The 23,295-nt window shown below is 42.2% G+C and overlaps 1 protein-coding gene across 1 annotated transcript in view; it reads right to left on the bottom strand.

Moving 5' to 3' along the window:
• The window catches only part of LOC139283424 (neural-cadherin), a 263,675-nt gene extending 240,610 nt beyond the window's left edge, over positions 1-23,065 (bottom strand). The window contains exon 1 of the mRNA XM_070903433.1: positions 22,000-23,065. Within this exon, the coding sequence (XP_070759534.1) occupies positions 22,000-23,056 (1,057 nt within the window). The 5' untranslated portion in view covers positions 23,057-23,065. The remainder of the gene's footprint in view (positions 1-21,999) is intronic.
• Between the last annotated feature and the right edge of the window lie 230 nt (positions 23,066-23,295).

Below are 23,295 nucleotides of genomic sequence, written 5' to 3'. Positions count from 1 at the left end.
ATTCCTCTTTAATCTTTTCAATTTTCCTTTGCCTGTACACGAATGTATTAGAGCAATTAAAAGCGACCCCCCCCCCCCAACACACACACACACACACACACACACACACACACACACACTCTCTGTTTCTTCCAATACATTGAACATGACTCTATAGCAGTAATTAAGAGTGCGTTGTGTTACACACCACTGCTAATCTTGCAGAGCCAACTCAGTCCACTGTGTTCGGAGATTACTGCTCACGGCATGGGCTCTTGTTATCGCACTTTTGTGCACACGAGCGCGCACAAACACACCGTGGGCTCCCCCGAAAATACACACACAATGAATTGTTTATGCGCTAAAGTGGCTCTGCTTCTTCTATGACACCTTCAGGCATGTTTTGTGTCTGCAATTAGATTACCCTGACTATGCAATTTAGGATGACAAGTGTTCCCTGAATCTTTTTAGAGTCTGTTCATTGTGTGTGATGTTGTGCGCCTGAGCTTGTGTGTGGAGCTGGCAGTGCGGCTTCACGGGGAGCCCATGTTGTCGTCCCTTTATGTTAAAGGCCTTACTTACATATTTGATATGACCTGCTGCAAGTTTTCCCTCCAGACTGTCCTTCCAAGAAAAATGACAGTCTTTTTCGCAAACGCTTAACAACATCTGTGTATGTTTACTTCACGAAGCCCTTTAGTAGCTATAGGAATTGTGATTGCTGTCCGACTGCAGCAGAAGTGAAGAATAATGTGGTGTTGTCATAGACGCAACGTCTGCAGAGGGAGGAGGAGGAGGGGGTGGTTAGATGGTTCAACAAAACATTGGACTTTGACAAAACAAAACTGCTTTCTGATCTGACACCACTATGGTTGAGGTACAAAAATAACTTTATTTAGGTTCAGGGAAAGATCATAGTTTGTGTTATAATACAGTAAGTACTTGGTCAGGGTAAGAGAAACATTGTGGTTTCGGATAGACTCACCATTTAGTTATGGTTAGGGAACACCCGAGGCCACCTATGCTGACTGCTGGAAGAAACAGGAGGTGAATGGCAGTCTCCCGCGTCAAAGTCCGACGTCGTGTTGAATCATCCAGCCACCCTGACCTCGTCCCTCTGCAGACATTGTGACTCTATAGTCTCTCTATACTCTATCTTCCTGCTTTGCTCCCAACAGACAAGAATCATACTTCCTATGACTGCTGGAGGGCTTGAAACTAGAACCTAAACATATTTTTTTTTTTGGAGGCATTTGCTGAAAAGACTGATGCTGTTGTTTTTTCTTGGGGGCACAGTCTCTCCAAGTAAAGTATCGAGGAAAAAAAAAAAAAGTATAATTTTGGTGTCCTTGGTACAGATTATAATAAAAAGTCCTAGTTTTCATACAAAAAAAAAAAGTGACTCAGGGTTGTAACTACTGTGAATCTAAGCTAACAAAAGGCGGCATTCTCCAAGAAGCAGCAAGCTCCAAACATTTCAGGCCCCCTTTAAAAGCCTACAGGTGGCAAGTATTTGTTACTCAAAAGATATGTTAGGGCTGAAATCTCAAAATAGTCATCAGGCTCCCGACTTGTAAAAGTGCTTTACTGTGGATCACCTCTCAGTTACCTTGTGCATTGTCCTTGTATCCTTTATGGCACTGAAGAAGTGCGTCCAGAACAAGAAGAAGAGGAAGAAGGCAGGACAGTATATACCTGTTTTTCTCTGCCACTGTTCGCATGAAAGGGAAAGAAAACCATATCTAAAAATAAAAGCACAGCATCACTGAAGCAGTTTGAGCATGCTTATTCCCTCTATAGACATTCAAGAAATGTGAAGATTTGATCTTCAGTTCATGTTAAACATGCAAACATGAAGTACATGCATCTCGGGTGGAGGGGGGGGACCCATAAAAGCCCTGCACTGGGGCCTTCAGTTGTAGCAAACCTTCAGAAAACTGACCAGATCTAGCTACTTGTGATATTGACAGTGTTGGAAACCCGATATCTCCTACATGACCACGGCCTTGTTGTAACCTTTACACTGTAGGGTTTGAGAGAGTTTTGTGAGACCTGCGGGTCATAGCGTTGGACTGTAGACCAGTTTGCAGTGCTTCAACCAAGGCTGTGGTATAAAAGAACTCAGAGCTGGAGTTGTAAGTAGTGGTGTTTCTGTGTGGATCCCGTTGCCTTGCAAACCCACTGTCAGCCTTTTTACATGGACATAAAAAAATGTGTGCTGCACTGTCGTACGTTGCCATGCACAGTCCAAAATAAAAGATGTACACCGGCGTGATGAGCGATTGCTGGTCATTTTATAGCCAGAAGCAAAGTGTAGACAACAAAAAAGGAATACACTGTCCACACTATTTCAACCCCGTTACCAGACAAGAACTTTGATACTGGACAATTCTGCAAAATGGCAGATGACATTCAATTTTTTTTTGTGTGTGTTTTGTTTTATTCTCTTTTATTCTCTCACTATCAGGGAAAGAGTTATGGTTCATAAATAAGCCACTTCATCTGCACAGAGCTGTCCCATGCTAGAGGCAGAGCACAGAGTGGTACAGAACCTGGTGTTTATCGCCTCAGAACTTCCTCCCCGAACTCTCCTTCTATTCATCCTGCTCCTCCCTTCATGTTGAATTACTGAAAAAAATACCATTGCTGGTACAGTGTTAGGAGGGGACGTGGACCGTTAGATTATTGTATGAGAATTAAATAATTCATATGCTTATTATAACTACAAAGAGACACCTATAATGCCCTCCTGAGACTTTATTCTGTTTCCTTTCCTCACGCTTGCAAGCACTCTCACTGCCATCGCTGTAATACTGTGAGACCACTACAGCTCTGACCTTTGCATCTCTTCTATTGCTCGCTTGTGTTCTTCCTATTGTAGCCGTAGAAGCTCCTTGAAAACCACGCGGGATAAGAATGTCAGCTATATTTATAAAATGCAAATTTGGGGGGGGGGGGGGGGTGCTCTTGCAGAAGCGGCCATTACAGAGGTCTAACTTAACTGATTTGCTGCTGCACTCTACCCTCGGCGCTGGAGCCGTTTCAAGCTGACGGATGATCTGACAAACAACGTCGTACATGATGCCAGCTCCACTATCTGCAGTGGCCCGCTACTGTAGTGGATAGATAAGAGATCAGGCACTTGAAGGACATTATTGTGTGTGTGTGTGTGTGTGTGTGTTAGTGTGAGCGAGAGAGACAGAAAGAGTGGCTTCCAATCTTTGATTCTCAACTTGTCTGTCTTTAATCAGATGAACTGACTTCCTCTGGTTCAGACAGGAAATCAATCGCTGTGAAGCACACCAATCACTGCCCGTGTCTGGGTGACCCATACAAATGTGTTGAATGTGTATGTGTGTGTGTGTGTTTTTATTCATATCTAAATAAAAAATCTATTTATCTCTTTTATAAATGTGATGTTGCTAATCCCATGTTTGTTTGAGCCTTTGTGTATGCGTGTGTATTTGCACTTTTCTATAGTTACATGTGTATCCTTGAATGCATTTGTTCGCCTGCATGTCAGACTGCTGGGATGCTTGTCGACATGTACCTGTGTGTTTTCTTTTCTTTATGTGTGTGTGTGGACGGGGGTTAGCAGACATATTCAGACACTGTCTATTGATCTCCTCATATCCTTAACATGCAGCGGGATTGCACAATCACTCACGCTGATAGCATGAGCCGGGGGGGGGTGAGTCTCCCTTAGAGAAAAAAAAAAAAGGGACACCGAAAGAATAAGTGAAGAAAAGGTGAATAACGCAGGCATCTATCAGCGAGTGTGGAAAAATGCAATGGGGTGGGAAGAACAGGGAGGGGAAAGGATCAGGAAGAGAAAAATGGGAACATGATAAAAAAACAGCTGGTGTGGACGGCGGGGGAGATAGATGGCAGTAAGGGATGGAGGAGGCTGCATGAAACGAGGGGAAATATAAGAAGAATAAGGAGAAAGGTGTGGAAAACAAATCAGACAGAGTGCGCGTGTGCTGTTGGTGTTGATGGTCTTGGAGTGCACAGTATGAAATGTGTAGGTGGCCATGACACATGTGCAAACACATACTGATAGAAAATGGAAAGGAAACAATTAAGTCATGGGTGGGGGGGGGGGGAAGGAAAAGCTAGAGAAAATGTGTATGTCTCTATGAAGACAGAAAAAAAGAGAGAGCAGAGGTAACAAGAAGGAAGATGAGCAGAAAAGGAGCTCTCCTGTGTGCTCAGCATATTAGAGGAGGTGCTGCGGGGCAGCGCTTAGACAGGGGAGGTCTGACACCACACACACACACACACACACACACACACACTTGCACATACTCGTTTGATCCAAACACGCGTCTACTGACCCGCCCACACACACACGTAATTACACACAGATACATACACACACACACACACACACGCGGACATTAATTGATCCCGCTGCAGCAAAGGCGGGTAGAAAGGCTAGACATGAGGAAGCTACCCTGTGGCCCCTTCCTACACACAAATAAATAGGCTACTGATATTACAGCGTTGCACACTTCAATTACGGAGCAGCTACAGAGGCAACAGGACTTAAGCATGGCAGGCGACCTTCGCAGAGGAGTAGGAGGCATGGAGCAAAGGGGTTATTGACATATTAACATCCAATTTCTTTTAATGATGTGGTTCTCTTTGCATAAATACTTCTGAGAGAGTGCTGCAGGCTCTTGGAGAGACTACCACACTCTTTCTATAAACAGTGAAGTTTCTTCACATGGTCTTTAAGTAAGTCTTTAAGACCCCACAGGTGACGCAACTGCCTGTGTCTCTCTGGGGAATTTTCACACCCAGTTGGTTTAAAGTAGTTATTTTGAACCCCAGAGCCACTTTCTCCTTAGCTGGATTTTGTTTGGACAAATGAGAGTCCAGGATACAGACCTGAGACTTTGTTGAGAGAGAGGGGTGTGGGGGGGGGGGGGCGGGGGGGGGACTCAAGAGTGTTTACAAAGCAGAATATATGAACCAAATAACGGCAGTAAAAGCAACGATGCTCTGCCCACTCTCATGTTGATTTCATCTGATCACCCCTTGCGAACGTGCTCGCCACTCACAATGATTTCGGACTAGTTAGGGAAAAGACTGCTGTCATGTGGCTTTGTTAATAAAGTAAGGCCTCACTTGAGAATTTGCTGTTTGTAATGCAACCAAACCTGTGTAAATGCTGCCAAGCAGTAGCAACCCCCCCCCCCCCCCAAGGGATATCTCTGGGAAAACAAAAGTATCAGTGAACACTCTGCCCTAGTTAGCTTGAGCGCAATTAAACCTGTTATTTCCTCAAGAACCTCACATCAGTAGTTCCCACAAAGGGTCCCAAGATAAATCTGATGAGTCACTAGATGATTAAGATAGGACAGCAGAAAAACATACATAACATACATGTTACACCAAATTATATTTCATATTTCAGACTTTCCTGTAATCCTTGATTTGTGAATTACTAGACAATTTACTTGTACTTTTAATAATTATTCAGTAAAACAAGGACCAGTGACAACCAGCACACAAATGCAACCTGTGAGGAGGGGTCTCAAGCTAACATTGCATCGTGTTAAGGGGTCACAAGGTTGGGAACCACTGCCCTACATCATACCTGAGGCGATGTCACACAAAGAACATTTTTAGGGGCAGATTTTGATACCAAAAATACAGCAGAAATGTTTTTTTTTGCAGGAAATATCTGATCACTGATCCTTTTGTAATCTAGCCAAACCTCGACTGGAGAGCCAGCTTTTCTGGCAAGATTTTAACCAACCAATTGAAAACAAAACTGTCCTTGCACATACTATTTTTGAAGCAATGACAGACGGTGGCAAGTGGTACAAGAAGCCGGAAGTGTTCAACGATGACAAAAATGAAGAGGGTTTGCTGTTGGACGGCGATACAATAGATTATTCCTGTTTGCTAACACATGCACACCCATACATAACATTAATCAGTGTGTAAATGTTAAACGTCTTTGTTCAAAACGATGAAGTCAATGGCAGCGTTATTTGTTGCTCTGTATATTTCCGACTGTCGAATTCGTCGCTTCTCATTCCCCGTTGATTGCTTTTCTTTTTCTCAATGCCAGTGCTGGCAAACACTGCTTTTACATTTGGGATTTGAACTGAACACTATGCCTGTAAGATATGGCTAAACATATAATATAAAACAAAAACAATCCGTTATCACAATAATGGCACCCAAACGCCTTGATAACAACATGTGACTGTAATTAATGGGGACATTTCCAGTGATTTCATTTCCTTTTGATTGTTGTGTTCTGAGTCTGAGGCTTCATCTTGCAATAATAACAATAGTAAGCCTGATACAAATCAATGTATGCCGTATTTCATCTTGGTGGCCCACCTATCGAGGCTTGTTTCTACAAAACAAGATTTCCCATTGTTCACCTCAAGTTATTCAGATTCACATCACATTTTAGAGCTGAGATGCTCTGACCCGGAGCGCTCCATTCAATGTGACAAAGACTTCCACTGTGGGAAAAAAAAAAAAAAAAAAAAAATGACTCACCACTCAAAAAAAGTTGACTTCCACACAGTGCCGCCCCCGTTCACCTCTGAATTTCATCCTCCACTTTAGGTATAAGCATTCATTAATCCATAAACCATGGCAGGCTGTGATATATTGAAATTAATTTTCCACTTTCTCAAATCACTGAGGTATTATATAGGCGCTCAGTCTGTAAACAAAGGAATAAAGCCTGCCGAGATTGGTTCTTACCCAACGCCCATTTTACAATAGCTTTTATTAGCTATAAGCCATATTCGATTACGGCAACCTGCTATTTTCTACCCTTTACATTTAGTTGAGGAGGTAGAACATACAATAATTGCAAACCGAGTACTCATAGAAATGACCAGCTTCCCCTGTAGGCACTAAACTTGACTAGAGATGTTCTTTAATTAATGCTTAGAACTTTAAACTGATACTACGACACGATTAAAAACAAAATGTGTTTAAGTGAGAGATGATGGGATGGGCTGAATCAGGAGGAAAATTCAGGTGGGGATACAAAAAAAGCTTGGGGAGCCACATGATAATAAGATTTGGTATTAATTACTGCAGGCACAACACTCTTTCATCTATCTTACTGCTTTACATTTATAGTAGTGACATTTAAGTAATTTGATGAAGGTCACTGTGAACCAAACACTGCAGTTTGAACTGTGCACGAACATGTTGAAATATGTTGGCAACATAGCTGATGATACTGGTGTTAAAATATATAAAGGCTGGGCCGTAACTCAAAGGCACAAGCCTGGCATAAAAGGAGCAGAGGTAAAATTGTAAAACAGTCGAAATTCCATTAAGAAGGTAAGCATGATGCTAAAAAATCTAATTTATTGCTCAGAAATTGAAATTGATCTTGGCACAAACCGTTGCTGCCAACTACAATGAATTATTCATGATGATTTTTTTTTTTTTTTTTCGGAGGATGTTACCATGCAAACACTAGGAACCAGGTATTTCTGTCCAGCTTTGTCATTTCTGTCGTTAATATCGAGAATTTGCATAGATGTCTGCCACTCGATAGATAGATTCATCTGCGCTACTGCAAGGTTGCTGTTTTCTTCAGTGTATAATAAACACAATAAACACAATGGCAGATTTCTCTTTGACACTGTGCAAGTACTAAAAGGCTCCTGGTTCAGAATGCTGCAGCTAGAATCTTGAACTAGAAAATTTGTCATATCACACAACCACATTCATTGGCTCCCTGTCCACGTCAGATCGGACTTTAAGGTGCCTCTGATGACTGAATCGCAAAAGAGCTTGCCCCTTCATACCCGTCTGACCGTCTTATATAACCTTATATTCCATCCCGCGCTCTCTGCTTTCAAAGTACAGGGCTCCTATCTGTCATTTTGGATTACCTTGAACCTGTTACCATTATCTTTCAGGTGGGTCGGTCTCAGTCTCAATGAATCTATTAAGCCCAGTACTTGTCGTCCATCTTTGTCCTGCAGACGAGAATATTGTACATTTTCTGAAAATCGCTGCATCTCTCTTTTGTTTGTGTCCCACAAGCTCAGCTGTGTGCTTGTCTCTCTCCCTTGTTTCTCCTCCTTGACATCTCCTTTTCACTCAGGCTTCTCTGAGCTGGACCATCGTCCATCCTGGGACCTCTCTCTCTCTCTCTCTCTCTCTCTCCCCTGGCTGTAGGTGCCTCTTTCCAGATGTTTGGATCTGGATCATCGTCCTCCAGGAGATTCAGCCTCTCCTCTTTTACCATGTTTGTCTATTCCGCACACACGACATCTATTGCATACCCGTCCTGGGAGAAGGATCCCTCCTCTGGTTTCTTCTATTCCTTCCCTGTTCAAGTGTTTTGTGGGGCAAGCCTTTTCTTTCAAATTCGAATCGAGGGTCTAAGGATAGAGGGTATCAGATTGTAAAGCCCCTTGAGGCAAATCCGTGATTTGTGATATTGGGCTATATAAATAAAATTAACTTGACTTGATGAGTCTTTCCCACACCCTTCCCATCCCTGATCAGTTTCAGCTTTTGGTGGTTTGGCTCTTGGTTTGATACTGCACTATAGCTGGAGAAGAGGGCGTTTGCGTAGAATTACATATGGATTCTAGGGACATAATTAATCTAATTGTAATAAAATTGACGTTATTCACAGTGTGAAAATGCTGTATTTGTGCTAATCAAGTTATCTTTTAAAACTGAGGTAGACATAAAGTTAGTAGTTAGACATTTGGGGAAATGAGCCGATTCACTTTCCTGCCGAGAGTTAGATGAGAACATCGTTCCCACTTTCATATCTGCTCGCAAAATATGAAGCTACAGCCAGTAGCTGCTTAGCTTAGCTTAGCATAAACACTAGAAACAGGGGGATACAGCTAGCTAACTAGTCAATTTACACATCAGAGAAGTAACGTGTTAATTGCACTTAGCTAAGCTAACCATCTCCTGGCTGTAGCTCCATCTTTAACAGACATGAGAGCAGTATCTATCCTCTCATCTAACTCTCAGCAAGAAAGCAAAGAGGAATATTTCCCACAATGTAGAACCTACTCTAACCAGATGCCAATATAACTATGATAGATGTTTTAGACAATGTACTGTCTCTCATAATCCTACTATATTTTATCCCAGGAATGAATTATTTAGATTGTTAGAATTGAATATTCTGTATTTACAATAAGATGAAGGCCCTGTGAGTGCACTGCTCAAGCTGTTGCTGTTTGTTAGATGTCTTTTACTGTGGTTGAACAGCCGAACCCACCATATGTCCCTTTTAATTTTTTAAACCAGACCTGTGCCCTTCCGCCTGGTACATCTCCTCAGTCTGGCTGCCAGCTCTGTGAGCCTTTGTACAGTAGCCTCCATGGCTCCAGTTATGGACATCACACTGTATTTCTTTAGTAGCAAGGTCCTATCCTTGATCATTACTACACCACCCTGTAGTTAAGCCAGCTGACTAACCTGTTCACCTGTTGTCATCATATTGGTTTCCAGTATTAGTTTCAAAGAGGACACTGGCTATGGCTTGACTGGCTCAAACAATCAGGCTGCAATGACTTTCCCAAATGCTTTAACCCGGTTCTTGATGCATCAGTGCAAGGACTGCTTACTTTGTGAATGTTACTGACGGGACTAGTTTCTTAAGTTGTTCTGTACAACGAGCATATCGTAAAATGAGAATGTGTGGTATGTGCATAAAATGTGAGAAGAATCAATGTCCCTACTGTGATTGAAAGATATATAAATAAAAGAAACTCTCTGATACTAATATAGAGCAAAGGAACGTAACATTGTGAGGTTTCAGGTAACGATACGTGTCAGATTTGCCTTATCTCTGGTGACATGGGTTAAATTCCAGATTTATGATAATATGTTGTATATTGTACCTGCTCTTGGGATGGCAACGTGACTGACAGACTGAAATATCTGAACGACTATTGGATCAATTGCCATACAAATTTTGTACAACATTCTTGGTCACCAGATCCTGACTTTGATGATCCTCTGACTTTTCCTCTAGCACCATTAACAGGTGAAAAAGTTAACATATTCAGTAATAAGTATCTCTACATCTGCATGATGGATTGATAAAATGTTCAGTAAAAACGTTTGTGACTGAGTTTTTCTTTGCTCTATCTTTTGAAATCAATTTATTTTATGATTGAATATTCCAAGTATTCTTTAAATATCTTGTTTTTAATTACCACAGATCATTAATTTCATTTTTTCTTTCCTACTTTATGAACAAAAATACTTTTTATATTACTACACATGGGTCATCCAAGTGTGATTTAAAATTAAATGTCTTAATACTATAATAATAATTTGTTTCAAGTAATTACTTTAGCAGTGAATGGGGCCAAACTGTTATTTATTTAATATTTGCAACATGTTTGTTATTTTGTCACACATACACATACACATACGTCTGAGAACCATGGGCCACCTCCTTGTTCTCCGCTGTGTAGTTGCTAACCATGACCATAAACCATCAAAAATGATGATTTGTGCTAAACAACAACAAGATATTTACTGCATATTTGGAAAAGTAAATGATAAAATTAATTTATTTCAAAAGTATATCATAGAAACACTCAGCCATACATGAAATAACCTGTAAAATGAATGTGGGTCGTTTTTGACCCATGTTGTGCATTAGAAGGGTAGTGATACAAAAAGGGTTTTTATTCAAAAAGTAAGAAAGGAAAAAATAAAATAAGGATGTATTATGATCAAAAACAAGTTGATTGAGGAATACCTTGAATACTGAATGATGAAATTAATTTATTGCAAAGATATAGAAGGTAAAAACTCAGCCGGGTCACTTTTGACCCATGTTTTGCATCAAAAGGTTAAGCTGCGCTTTGTGTTTTGTGATAATACGCAAATATTAGCATGCTGATGTTGGCATTTAGGTCAAAGCACTGCTGTGCCTCAGTACAGCCTGACAGAACCACTCACATGGCTGTAAGCTCTTAGTCTGGTTAATACTCAAGTCTGGTCAAGCCCAAACTTTGGCTAGAGTTGTGTTCCTTGAAGCCATTTCAAATTTAGGCTGTTGTAACAGCAATTTTGGTGGAAGGCTCTCATCTTCACACAGTTCATGTTCACCACAATTTTCAGAAAATGTGAAAACATCTGAGGTGTTACCCACTGCTATGCTGAGATATTCTAGTTTGGAAAAGGCCAGCTCTGTTTATTTTAACACTACAGAGGTACAGTGTATGGACATTAAATCAAAGAAAGGAAATATACTAACAATTTACAATGTAAAATTGTAAAGTGTACAAGTGTACAAGAGGCATAAGCCAAGTGGAAACGATGCCCGGGACACATTAAGAATGTATTATTCTGACAGACACACTTCTACTACTATCTCCGGTCATTAGGTGACTTTTAGCTTTTCAAACCTTAGAATGTTTATTTTATCACTGAGCAGAAAAAGGTCCTCAAGATTAAAAGCTGAAATGTTCGTAAGGTGAGAAATGCAAATGGCTACTGATGTGCCTAGTTGCTCACGTCTGACATTAAAGGATGAAAAACTTTTGAAGTTTTAGTTCAACATTGATGGATTGCAGGTCAGGGCTGAATCAGACAACAAGCCTGTCTCCAGGCATTTTTTAAGCTCAGAGAATGCTGGCAGCCTCTCCTGGCCTCAACAGTGCATTTGGATTTGGATGCAAATCTGCCAAACTGGTCTGTGTCACAAAACAGGAAGAAGGCACTGTTCTTCCAGAACAAATGATGCTAGAGCTTTAAGAGTCTACGGCAATAGCTGACGCTGGAAGGAGTGAAAAGTCTTGTTTTTTAAAAATAACTTCCATCATGTTTATTTTCTGTAAAGCCAGACAGAGGACAGTAAGTGACAGTATAACAAGAATCAATAAAAATGCTACCACAAATAATGTCATGGGTAAAGGGTGTAATAAGACTTCCAGTCACTTTGGTATGATGACTATGTACATTTAAAATATTATATGAGATAAAAGTCACGTTCTGTTCTTTAACACCTTAAATTGTCACTAATTCCTGTCGGGAATTCCTTCTATTGGAACAGTTAGTTAGTAATTGTTAAGTCGCATTTCTCTATAGGAGTTCACGTTTTCAAAATCTAACAAAATCCATGAGTTTTCTTACTCAAACTCAACAACCACCATTTTGCACGTTTACATAGTATTGTCAAAACTGTTAAATTTACGTTCAAAACCATAACTAAAAATAAATAAAGATTCCTACATGGGACACAGAGTGCCATTTTTCATTCTTGTGAAAGGCTTGTGAAGGCAGAATCCAGAAGGTTTTGTAATTGTACGTGACGATGTGGCGTTTCACCATCTCTTCCAGACACAGAGTGGTTTGCGGCTCATCCCAGGATAATGTCACTTTCCTTCCACCTTACTCTCCATTCCTCAACCCCATAGAGGAATTATTTTCCTATATGACTACCAGCCACATGGTGAGGGATTAGATGTCCCTCTTGGATGCAATGGATGTTGGCTGTCTGGACATACAGTGGGGTTCAAAAATCCAGACCACAATGAAACTCGCAAATATTTTCACGTAAACCTGGAAATAATCAGAAAGTTTGAGGATTCAGAAACATTTAAAAACACAAGAAGTTGTGACATGTAAAGCGAAGACGAAATATTTAAGATTCTGCACTATTTCTAGGTCAGCAATCACATTTGTGTCATTGACCAACTTAACTCCTTTGTACAAAAAGTCAGATTTCTTTGAGTTGTGATCCTTCCATTGAAGCAAGCGTTCAGATGACACTCAGGTGGATTTGATCTACTCATCAGAGCCGTGTTCAAGGAACTCAGCTGGCAGCCAGTGTTCACCTGTTCTAAATGTGGCTGTGCCTCAAGTTTCCAGCAGATCATTGCTTACTAAGTAGCACTGTGGTAGTGGGAAACATGGCATCCGAACTAAGTGAAAGTGTCAGATGTCAAATTGTTATTCTGAGAAAAGAGGGGCTTTCTCCGCGTCAAATCATGGCTAGACTAAAGGTTTCTAAGGGGGCAGTGTATGGAACTCTAAAACGCTTTGCAGAAACGGGATCAGTTGTATCAAAAGCACGATCAGGTAGACCGAAAGTGACCACACCATCAGAAGATCAATACATCAAGCTTAGTTCCCTGATAGATGGAAAAGCAACTTCATCACAGATACAGAACTTGCTAAATAAAGAACGCCAGACTCAAATCAGCAAAAGTTCTGTCAAAAGAAGGCTGTCTTGTAGTGGTCTCAGAGGACGAGCAGCCTCTCTCTAAACCACTTCTCAGGAGGGGAAACAAGGCCCAACTCTTGTGGTGGGCTAATAAATACCAGCTTACTAAGTTGGACACCTGCGCCGAATTGACTACATACACCCTGACCAAGGAGAAGTACCACTCCATTCTTCAGAGACATGCTATACCGTCTGGTTTGCATCTTTGCGGAGGGGGATTCATACTGCGGCAGGATAATGACCCCAGACACACCTCAAAGCTCTGCAAGAACTACTTGAAGACCAAAGAAGACCAAGGAGTCCTGACTGTCATGGACTTTCCTCCACAGTCACCTGACCTCAACCCCTTTGAACATTTATGGGAGACTCAGAAAGCCCAGCATCCTGTGACATCACAAGAAGCCCTTTGGAACGTGGTCAAATCCTGCCGGGATAACATGGGTCATCAGGTTTTGCACAAACTTGTGGAGTCCAAGCCAGCTCGAGCTCATGCTGTCATTAAAGCAAAAGGGGGACATGCCAAATACTAAGATATTCTGAAATTCATGTACATTTTTCAAACATTCAACTCAAATCGTTAAGCTGATGTTATAATTTGTAGGGGAAAAAATGTATGCAAAAATGCAAAACAGAAGTATCTTTTCATGAGGTCTCAGACTTTTGGACCCCACTGTCTCTGCAGAAGATTGCCAGGGATGGATCAGACATGCAAAGAGATTCTTTCCAATGTGAGTTGCAAGACAGGACACAAGGTGTGATGTGGATGAGAACTTGTGTCCAAATGCACAAGACAGGATAGACTAGCACTGTTGTATTTCTATATCTGTAAATATATAGCAAATAGCTATTTCCTATAACTTCATAATTTATCATATCTTCCTCACACACAGAACACACTTTTTTTTATGATCCACAACATTTCTCTCAGTTTGCTTCCTGAGTCAACATTCAGAGTCTGACAACAAAACAGACCCTCCACTGGATAACGCTAGGCTTTCAAAATAAAAGAGGAATGTCCCACGCGTCAACCCACGCAGCAATTTTATTAGAACAAACAACAGTAAGCAGGTAGTGTCTTTGGTGACTTATATGAGGAAAAAACAGCATCCGTCTCCGGTAGTGAGACTCGGGGTAGGTCCTGCTGTTTACTGAGGATGATTATGTGATGTAATGTGATGATGTAATTTTGAACAAAAAACTTGAACTCGCAATGTATTTGGTGCTTTCCACAATGCACGGTGGTCAGGATCTCTCTCACAGACAGGCACGCTTAGGTTTTCTACATTTACAAGTGGAAACCGAATGGAAATCTGCGACAAAAAGCCAGATGTCAACGTTACGATGTGTATTTCCGGTACCGGTTATTAGTGACAACTTGAAGTACCTACAATACAAAGCACAAGACTTTATCCTCCGTGTTTTGACACTCTGGGCACTATAGTAAAATTTAGAACTGGCGCTCCGGGGCGCTATAGGGTCTAGAGGGTTAAAATACTCTTTTAAACATTTCCATTTCAACGACTTTCAGTAATTCTGTTTTAACCGCCATGTTAACTTCTTTCAGTGGTTCAACCTCGGGTACAATGTTATTTCCTTAAATGTCTTCAACCTCAGCTTTTACTATCATACAAAGACATTTCAAAAGCTTAGAAGGCTGGACATGTTCAAGACAATAATTGTTTAAACTGCATATTTTCGGCAGGAAGCATACTTCCACTTCCAGAAAATCTTTGTTTATGCGCAAAGAAATAAAAATGCAGCATGTTATATTTTAACACCTTTAACTACCCCTTCATCTTAACAAACTGTACAACTGAGCTTTTGTTTATGTAATTTACTGGTACCAAAGTAACAGCGTTTTCCATTCCTCTTTGTGCTCATGCCAGATCGTACAATAACTCTCTTATTAGCCATTCAACCAGAGAACTGTGCCAGTAAAAGCCAGCAGTTCCAAAGCACGTTTGACAGCATCTGAAGCTGAGAATTGGGATTTCTAAAAAAATGCAATTGGCAAACCATTGGTGAAAGACTTGGAGTCACCAATCTCAATGTGAGTTACGGAAACACAAATTGACTGTGTGTTTCTCCACGGGCCGGGCTGTGCACCAACCATCAGAGGCGCAGAAAATGAAGCAAATGAAAAGAGCAATTGGAAATGCCTCTGGAAGCTAAATAATTGCAGTGATGACAGTGCACAGACTTTTAAATTTTGATGTTTCCTAATGAACCATTCACATAAAAGACACAAAAACATTGGGGAAAAAAACCCAATAAAACAAAAACAAGAATTATTGGGCACTGAAGAGAGTAAAGGGGAAAAGAGGCAGTTGTGGAGACACAACAGTCTGCTGTGAGATGCAGTTTAGCCTTGATGAAACCACAGTCTCTCCGGATGAGCTCAACATTGTGTGTGCTGAGCGTCTGCAGTGTGTCAGTTTTTTGGGGTTTTTTTAACACAGAAAAGATATAAAAAGAAATGCAATGAGCCAAAAAAGCATTCAGGTGTCTTTACATTGGGCTTGTGTGGGTTAATGCAGCTAGGTGTGTACACCCATTGTCTATGCATACACGTGTGTGCATGAAAGTGCTATTTATGATCTTTGAAGGAGCAAATGGGTGCAGACCCGTTTCATCTCGATAAACAAAAGACAACATATGCAGCTCACAGGCTTCCCTCACTGCCATCTGTCTGGATATGAAATGGTAATTTGGCAACCCAGAACTCCCAATAAGCGCAATGTTGTCTTTTGTGGATCAATGTACAGTATGTGTGAGTGTCAGTGTGTGTGTTTGAGATGTCAAATAACTGGATGCAAAAGCATTCCATGTGCATTTTCATGACTGAGGAGCCTAATAACACGGTTCAATTTGGGCATTGTGTTGTTGTTGTGTTGCGTGTGTGTGTGTGTGTGTGTGTGTGTGTGTGTGTGCGTGTTTGGTTTCATTGTGAGTGGCAGCGATTTGTGTGAGATCAACTGACAGTTGTCCTATTCTTGATTAAAGCCAGCTGTTTCTCTTCATTAACCAAAATCCCTTACAAGCTGGAACACACACACACACACACACAGATGCACGCAAACACACCAGCAATCAGAATTCACTAAAAAACACTTCTGAGTCACTTTAGAGACAGAGCCACGTCTGAGTTCCTAGAAATGAGAGTCTGGAAGTGCTGGCCGATTTCCTGGTATTCAATTTTCATCTCTGTAATATTTCTAAGACAACGATGATTTCTATAAACCATCCTTCACGCAACTGTTCTACGTTTGCAAATTGTTTATTAAAAATTGTCTCTTATTCTACTGGATGATTTGAAAGTTATTAAGTTACTTATTAAAAGCTACATTTGATTTGAACAAGTTGTTTCGTTGTTTAAAATTAGCACAGTTAACACAGATTTAATGGTGACTGTGAGAAACATAACAGGTCTGACAGCAGATTTAAGGACACAATTACATATAAAAAAAAAAAGAAAAAATGCATTATGTATAATTAGCTAAATTGGGGGAACTAAGGTAATATAATATTAAAGAGTTGTAGTTTTTATCAATTAAATTTCAGGGAACACAAGTGATGCTTTCCCTTAAAACATTAATTACATTAATGGCACAAAGTTGACAGCTATCTCTGTTACAATGGTATGAAGGATTCTCTCGCACCTATGAAAGTACAAACACATCTTTAGACTTGACATGACAGTAACAGGAAATAATTAGGCAAAGGTGTAACACATCTTTGACCGAAGCTGAAGTGTCAAATGGCTGTGTACTGAATACTGCAGCAACATGGTGCAAACTGAAGAATGTATAGGCCTTACTTGTGGAAAATTATGAAAACAATCACAGTGGAAACAAGTGGAATGCGTTCAATCCCAGCCAAGTGCCAAATATTTATTTTTACCTATGACAAACACCATTTTTGATATGAACACTAAAACAATTGACTCTTAAAAAGTTAAAAAGGGACAAGCAGTACAGGGAAACATATAACACCCCCACCCTTAAAACAATGAATAAATTGACTGGTGGAATTTTGTCACGGTGAGTTTAGGTGTTTTAAAATGTTTTATTGTGCATGTGAATATGACAACTATTTATTCATTGTTTTAAGGGTGGGGGTGTTACGGCTGTATGTGTTTCCCTGTACTGCTTGTCCCTTTTTCCTCTTCTGCCTTGTCTTGCTCTGCCCAGGTGTCCATCCTGATTGCTCAATGAGGTGCATCTGGCCTGGGCATGTGCATGGAAAGGAGCCTGTTTATGGCATGGGACTGCTGGTGTTGCTGTCACTAGCTCATGTTTCGACTTTGTCTTTATTTAGTGTTTTGGTTGTGTATGTCTTTATGTAATAAATCGCATGGCTTTGGTTGTTTTGAAGGCGTCTTACGGTGGTTAATTAGGTCTGTGATGGAATTTTTGTTAGTCCCGTAGGGCTGCCAAAGGGTGGGACGCTACAACTCTAATGTGAAAGGTTCGCTCATACTGCTGATCCCACTGAGAATTAACAGCCAGTGGCTCTGTGCAGCTTTCTGCTTGTTATTCTGGTGGAATCTCGTCGGTTTACATGGTAATACAGCATGTTCCACTACCACACACTTGCCTATAAGTGGTGAAGAATGTCAAACATTTGTTTGATACTGGGGTGTACTGTATATCGATGCCGAAAAGATTTTTCTTTTGATTCCTTACTTTTGAGAAATACAAAAAAAGTTTTCCTTCAAAACCCTTTCTTTCATTTAACAAAAGAAGCCAAACTTCTCAAATGTTACATTTGGTCTCAACACAAGCAGAAAATCAAGAACATTCTCTGGCAAGTAAACTAGACGGCAAATCTTATCAGACATTGGATTCCATGTTTTTAGTCTGCCCCAAAAAAGTTGCGGTTTTATGCCAAGCTCCAGTCAAATATGTATCAGGGTTTTCAGGAGCTACAACACAAGAAAATACTGGACTAACATTTCACATGTGGCAAAGTCCAGTGGAGTATTGTTGTCACACTGTTCCACGTGTTCCAAGTGTTTAAAATATGTACTGTCACAGTAGTTAAAGCCAGAAATGGTTCTTTGATTCGGAATAAACTCTTTTATTCGACATAATGTGGATCTCCTGTCATAAAATCTGTTAAAACATGTGACCAGAGGAGTGTATTCGCTATCATCAGCCAAAAGGACTACAGTCGTCTCATGTGTATTGGATGCAGTGTTAACTAGCTAGAAATGATACAGCATAGAAGATGACTATGTCTTATGATTATGAAGCATAAGAAGAGAATAAAATATGACAGGAAGGAAAAAAGCAGAGGAATAAAAAAATGGTGTGTTTTTTTTTTTCAAACGGGAAAGCTCTGAAGATGGACAAAGGACCTGTGTGTGACTAACCAAATTAATAATTAAACTAATTAACCAAATTAATCATTTCATTAATTGTTATGCCAGCAGGAGTCATTGCAGTTAAAGTACAGTGTCATATTGGCTGGTTGAGAGGGGGAGGGAGAACCTTTGGGGAAAAATTAATGGAGCACTCACTTGGTGCTCTTTTAGGTTGTTGCCACATTATTAAATGAGTCTGGGATCTCCGATGTGCCAGATGTGCCCAAACACACGCAGGTTTATGTTAGGAAAATAAAGAAAGCAGCTGCATTAACAATAAACCCTGGCAAAAAAAACCCCAACAAAAACCGGTGTGACATTTATTTGCGCTCACAGTCATTTACTGTAGGAGGACATGGACTTTTACTCATTCCCTGGAGATTTACCCTCATCTTAACCAGAACCACTTCATGCCTAACCCTTGAGAATCTCCTTACCACCAAAAACCAACACTCACAAATGAGAGGTGAGTTCCCACAATGTGACTATGTGAACTGATTTATATCCGCACAATGTGAGTAATGCAACTACACACACACACACACACACTAAACTGCAACACTGCTGAAGCTCAGAAGCACTTGTGGAGTGTCTGGAGTGGGCCACAAACGCTGACAAGAAGAAGTGATCTTGGATACTGATACATAATGCTTCCAGCCTCACACACACACACACACGTCCGTCCCTCGAAGAATCATGTCAGAAGCTCTCTTTCTCGCTGTGTTAAACTGTGCCTCCACTCACACTAAATCCCTGGAGTGAGAGTGAAAATAAGAGTGAGAAAGTAAGAGAGCAAGAGAGGGAGAGGAAGCGAGACAGAGAGACAGACAGAGAGAATGAGATGGGATTACAGGGATAATGCGAGCAGATGGAGGGAGGTCGAGGCTCCATCAGGACTCTCCACTCCAAACGGATTAAGAGACTTCAACCGAGCCACCGACAACCGAACGAATGCTGCGTTCCTCACGCTTGAGACGCCGAGCTGAGCCGGGCTCACCCCCGCCGCTAAGCCCGGAAATGAAAACTTGCAGTAAACAGTTAGATCATGGAAATGTATTTCAACCCATTGGCCCCCTTCTTCTTCCCCTCCTATCAAACACATAAAATGTTAGGATTTTGGGCTTTAAACCCCCCCCCCCCCCCCCCCCCCCAAAAAAAAAACCCAAAAACCATCCATTTAGGAATCATGTACGCTGATCCTCCTCTTTAAACTTTGTATCCACATTCATCCTGTTAGAGCAAAACACACCACAATTCAGATATAGATGCACCCAAGGCACATTGAAGATTCAGCCACCCAAACCAGCACTGGTCAGGGAGGGATTTGGCCACATAAGCAACAATATGCGATGTGGCTCTAATCTTCAAATACACTAAGCTGTTTTACACTCAATATATAACTCATCCTTGTTGTATCTGGTTGGATTACACATTAAAATGCAGATGACCCTCCTTTGACTGTTACTGCGTCTCAGACATAGTATTTCCATCTTTCTTTCTTTTTTTTTTTTTAATTTGTTCCTCCTCCACCAATACTGCGACAGTTCATCCTTGATAACAGCGTTATTATTCGAGCTGTCTCTCCTATGTTTGATTCCTGTTCATTTTAAAGAAAGAGAAATATAGTAATGCAGTCTGTCAAGTTCAACTAGTTTAATCTTTTCTGACAGAGTGCGAGGGAAAAACACATTTTACTAACACACTTCATCGGCCGGGGAAATTTGCTCTACGTGCTCGACTTTAAAACAAAAACAAAAAAAACGCTTGGAGACCTGCCTACAATAACACAACTTGCGGTGCATTTGGATGCCAAAGTCCAGACTGAGTGCCTCTTTAGAAATCAAACAGCAACTGAACATAAGCTACGTCTTCTGATGATCTATAAAGGAGCTCTCAGAGGATATCATAATACTTTAACAGAAAGGTTAAGCGTCACTTTTAAAACTGAAAAGTTCCCCCCCCCCCCCCATCCATATTAATGCCTTTGAGAAGGAAATGGCTGTGACAAATAGCCAACATTGCACACTGGTTACTGGAAGTGCCAATTAGCATTTTGTGCCAAGAACAGGCTCAGCTTCTTTTCCGCCTCAAGATAGTTCACATTACCCAGACCAATAGGTCACATTGATTGGGTCACTCCCCCAGCCAAATGCTTTTTAACTGGTCCTAATGGAACAAGCTGTGGTCAAGCTCCAGTCAGGTCACGCAGACAGACGGATAAACAAATACGTAGATAGAACCAAGTGCAAAGTCAAAGCCAGACGTTTTCTGCGGGATATCTTTTTGCACTCTGTATTCTAGCCTCCACTGCTCAGTGTCACAGTCAATTAGCCCAGTGTTTCCTCCCTTCACATATGCATTTATTAATGCGAATGTGTCTGCGTCCCTCTCTGTCTCCCTCACTCTGCTTTATCCGCAGGTGATAATTAACCTGTTTGGTGCGGTGGCCGTTTCCTTCTCCCCTGACGTCCCGGCATCTGTTGCTGCTGGCAGACACATTCATGCTGCCGTAATTTATCGAAGCACATGAAATCATCATTAATCCTGATGAATGTCACTCGGTTTAACCTCTATTGTAAACACAGTGCACCCCCGACTCCGCTTGCAGCCAGACTCCCCGAGGCGAGTCTGATGTTTTCTGATAGGGACCTGGTTAGTGCGTGGACGTGAAGGCCGCCTGGGAAGACTGATGTTGTAGCAAGGTGCCTCAGTGGTTAGCACTCCCAGGTTTGGACCCCCACCGGAGTTGGGTGGAGTTTTCACCCATTCATGCGGGTTTCCTCACACCTTCCACCAAGACCCTGCTCCTAAGCAGTAAGTAAGGTTTCAAGTACAGTGTCCCAGTGGGGACAAATTTCACCCCCGGGACTCATAAAGCATGACTCAACAAGAGTATAACACCTATGTTGTTACTTTCTCCTCTTAATTACCATAGCCAGCGCATGCTGTATCTTGTCAAGTGGGCCCCAAACTAGGGTCCAGGGACCGCTGGGACCCGGGGGAAAGTTCTAGGGAGGAAAGTTTGCTTTGCAGCAACATTAAAACCAAACAATGTTTTATCCAGTGATCTAGGGAACAAAGGTATATCCAGTGTTTGTCTCAGGGTTCACCGTCTCACTATCACAACTCCACTTGCAATGTAGAACGTTTAGAACTGTAGTAGAAACCGATTCAAAGGTAGGCCATTTGTAAAGGCACTCTCCCTCTCCGTGCGTATTTACGCACACAGTGACATTATATTGGAAGAGAATACGTTACTCGCAAGATCGAGGACAAATGAAGTTTAAATAGTGCACAACGTGCCTCGCAGGGGACCGTCAAGTCCAATGCGTCTTTAACTCTCTCTCTCTCTCTCTCTCTCACACACACACACACACACACACAGACACCAGGTCGCTCACTCACACACATGCGTGCTCGGTCTTTCGCTCACCTCTTTTATCCTGAACTTTGACGGAGATCTCCACCAGAGGCTCAGTCTCTCGGTCCAGTCTCCGTGATATGACTATATCCCCGCTGTCCCGGCTCACGCTCACCGGTGAGCTCTCCACGTCGGGCTCCATCAGCTCAAACGCCGCCGACTGAAACCTCACCGGGTTCAGGTTCATCACCACCGAACCGATCCCTGCGTCCTCGGAGACATTGATGAAAACGGGACTGTCTGACTCCAGTACAGACCTCGACTTTCGTGCCGCTACTTTAACTTGCGATTTAGGTTTCCGTTTCCCCGGTTGGGGGTTCAGCGAGGGCGCAACGGGCCACTGCCGCGGATTGATCTCTACTGATATGCTCTGGCTCGTCCGAGGTGGCCACCCGCGGTCCCGGGCAAACACTTTAATCTTAATCGCTTCCTCCAGACCGAGGATAGAGTCCACCAGGAGGATGTCTCCGGTTTTGGGTACCGCGTAGAAACTCCCGTTTTTGGGCAGGGCGAAGTAGATAAGCTCCGCGTTCTTGCCGCTGTCATCGTCCCGCGCGGTGACCGTGTAGATCGCCGTGCGGAGCGCAGTGGCATCATCCAGGCTCAGTTTCACATTGGCACCGGGGAAGGTGGGCTGGTGGTCGTTGGTGTCCAGGACGTCCACCTTGATGGACGCCACCTCAGCGACTACCGGAGACTCCTCTTCCCGGGAGAGTCCCGCGAATTGCCCGCAACACAAACCAAGAACCAGCACGTATTCGGCCCGCTCCTCCCGGTCCAGAACCCCAGAAGTCTTCAATAAAACATGCCCCCGTTTGTGGTGAGCAAAGACGCGGAAATTCTCGCTCCCGTCTCCCAGGAGTTTAAAGTGCGCTGCCGCCGAGCCGGTTCCCCCGGTACCGCACAACCTCTGCGAGTTGAGCCGCTTCAACGGGACGCTCAGTCCGTTGACCCGGGACCCCGGAGACGAGTTCTCAAATACGTGCCCGTAAAAGAAAGGCACCTGCTCCATGGTCCCGTTCCCGAAAGCGCACGAAACCAAAAAGGGTAAAAACGCGACCCAAATCATGACTGGATCTCTCACTGGCTCCGCTGCACTAAAGCGCTCGTGCCACGCCGACATCCACGGGTGCACTCGTCCCCTTCACGATCCAACACTTCCATTAAATTGGGACGCAGATATCCGTCGGCACCGTACTTCATCTCGACGCAGGAGAACTTTGTCGCGGTGTGTTTGTGTCCTCCTCCTCCTCTCCTGCTCTCCTCTCGCCTGTTGTCTCACCAGCAGCCCTGTCTGTCTGTCTGTCT

This window comes from Enoplosus armatus, chromosome 1 (genome assembly GCF_043641665.1).
Source record: "Enoplosus armatus isolate fEnoArm2 chromosome 1, fEnoArm2.hap1, whole genome shotgun sequence".
In the NCBI taxonomy this organism is placed as follows: domain Eukaryota; kingdom Metazoa; phylum Chordata; class Actinopteri; order Centrarchiformes; family Enoplosidae; genus Enoplosus; species Enoplosus armatus.
The sequence above is the reverse complement of the archived record's forward strand: the minus strand, read 5'-3'. Positions and strand labels throughout refer to the sequence as shown.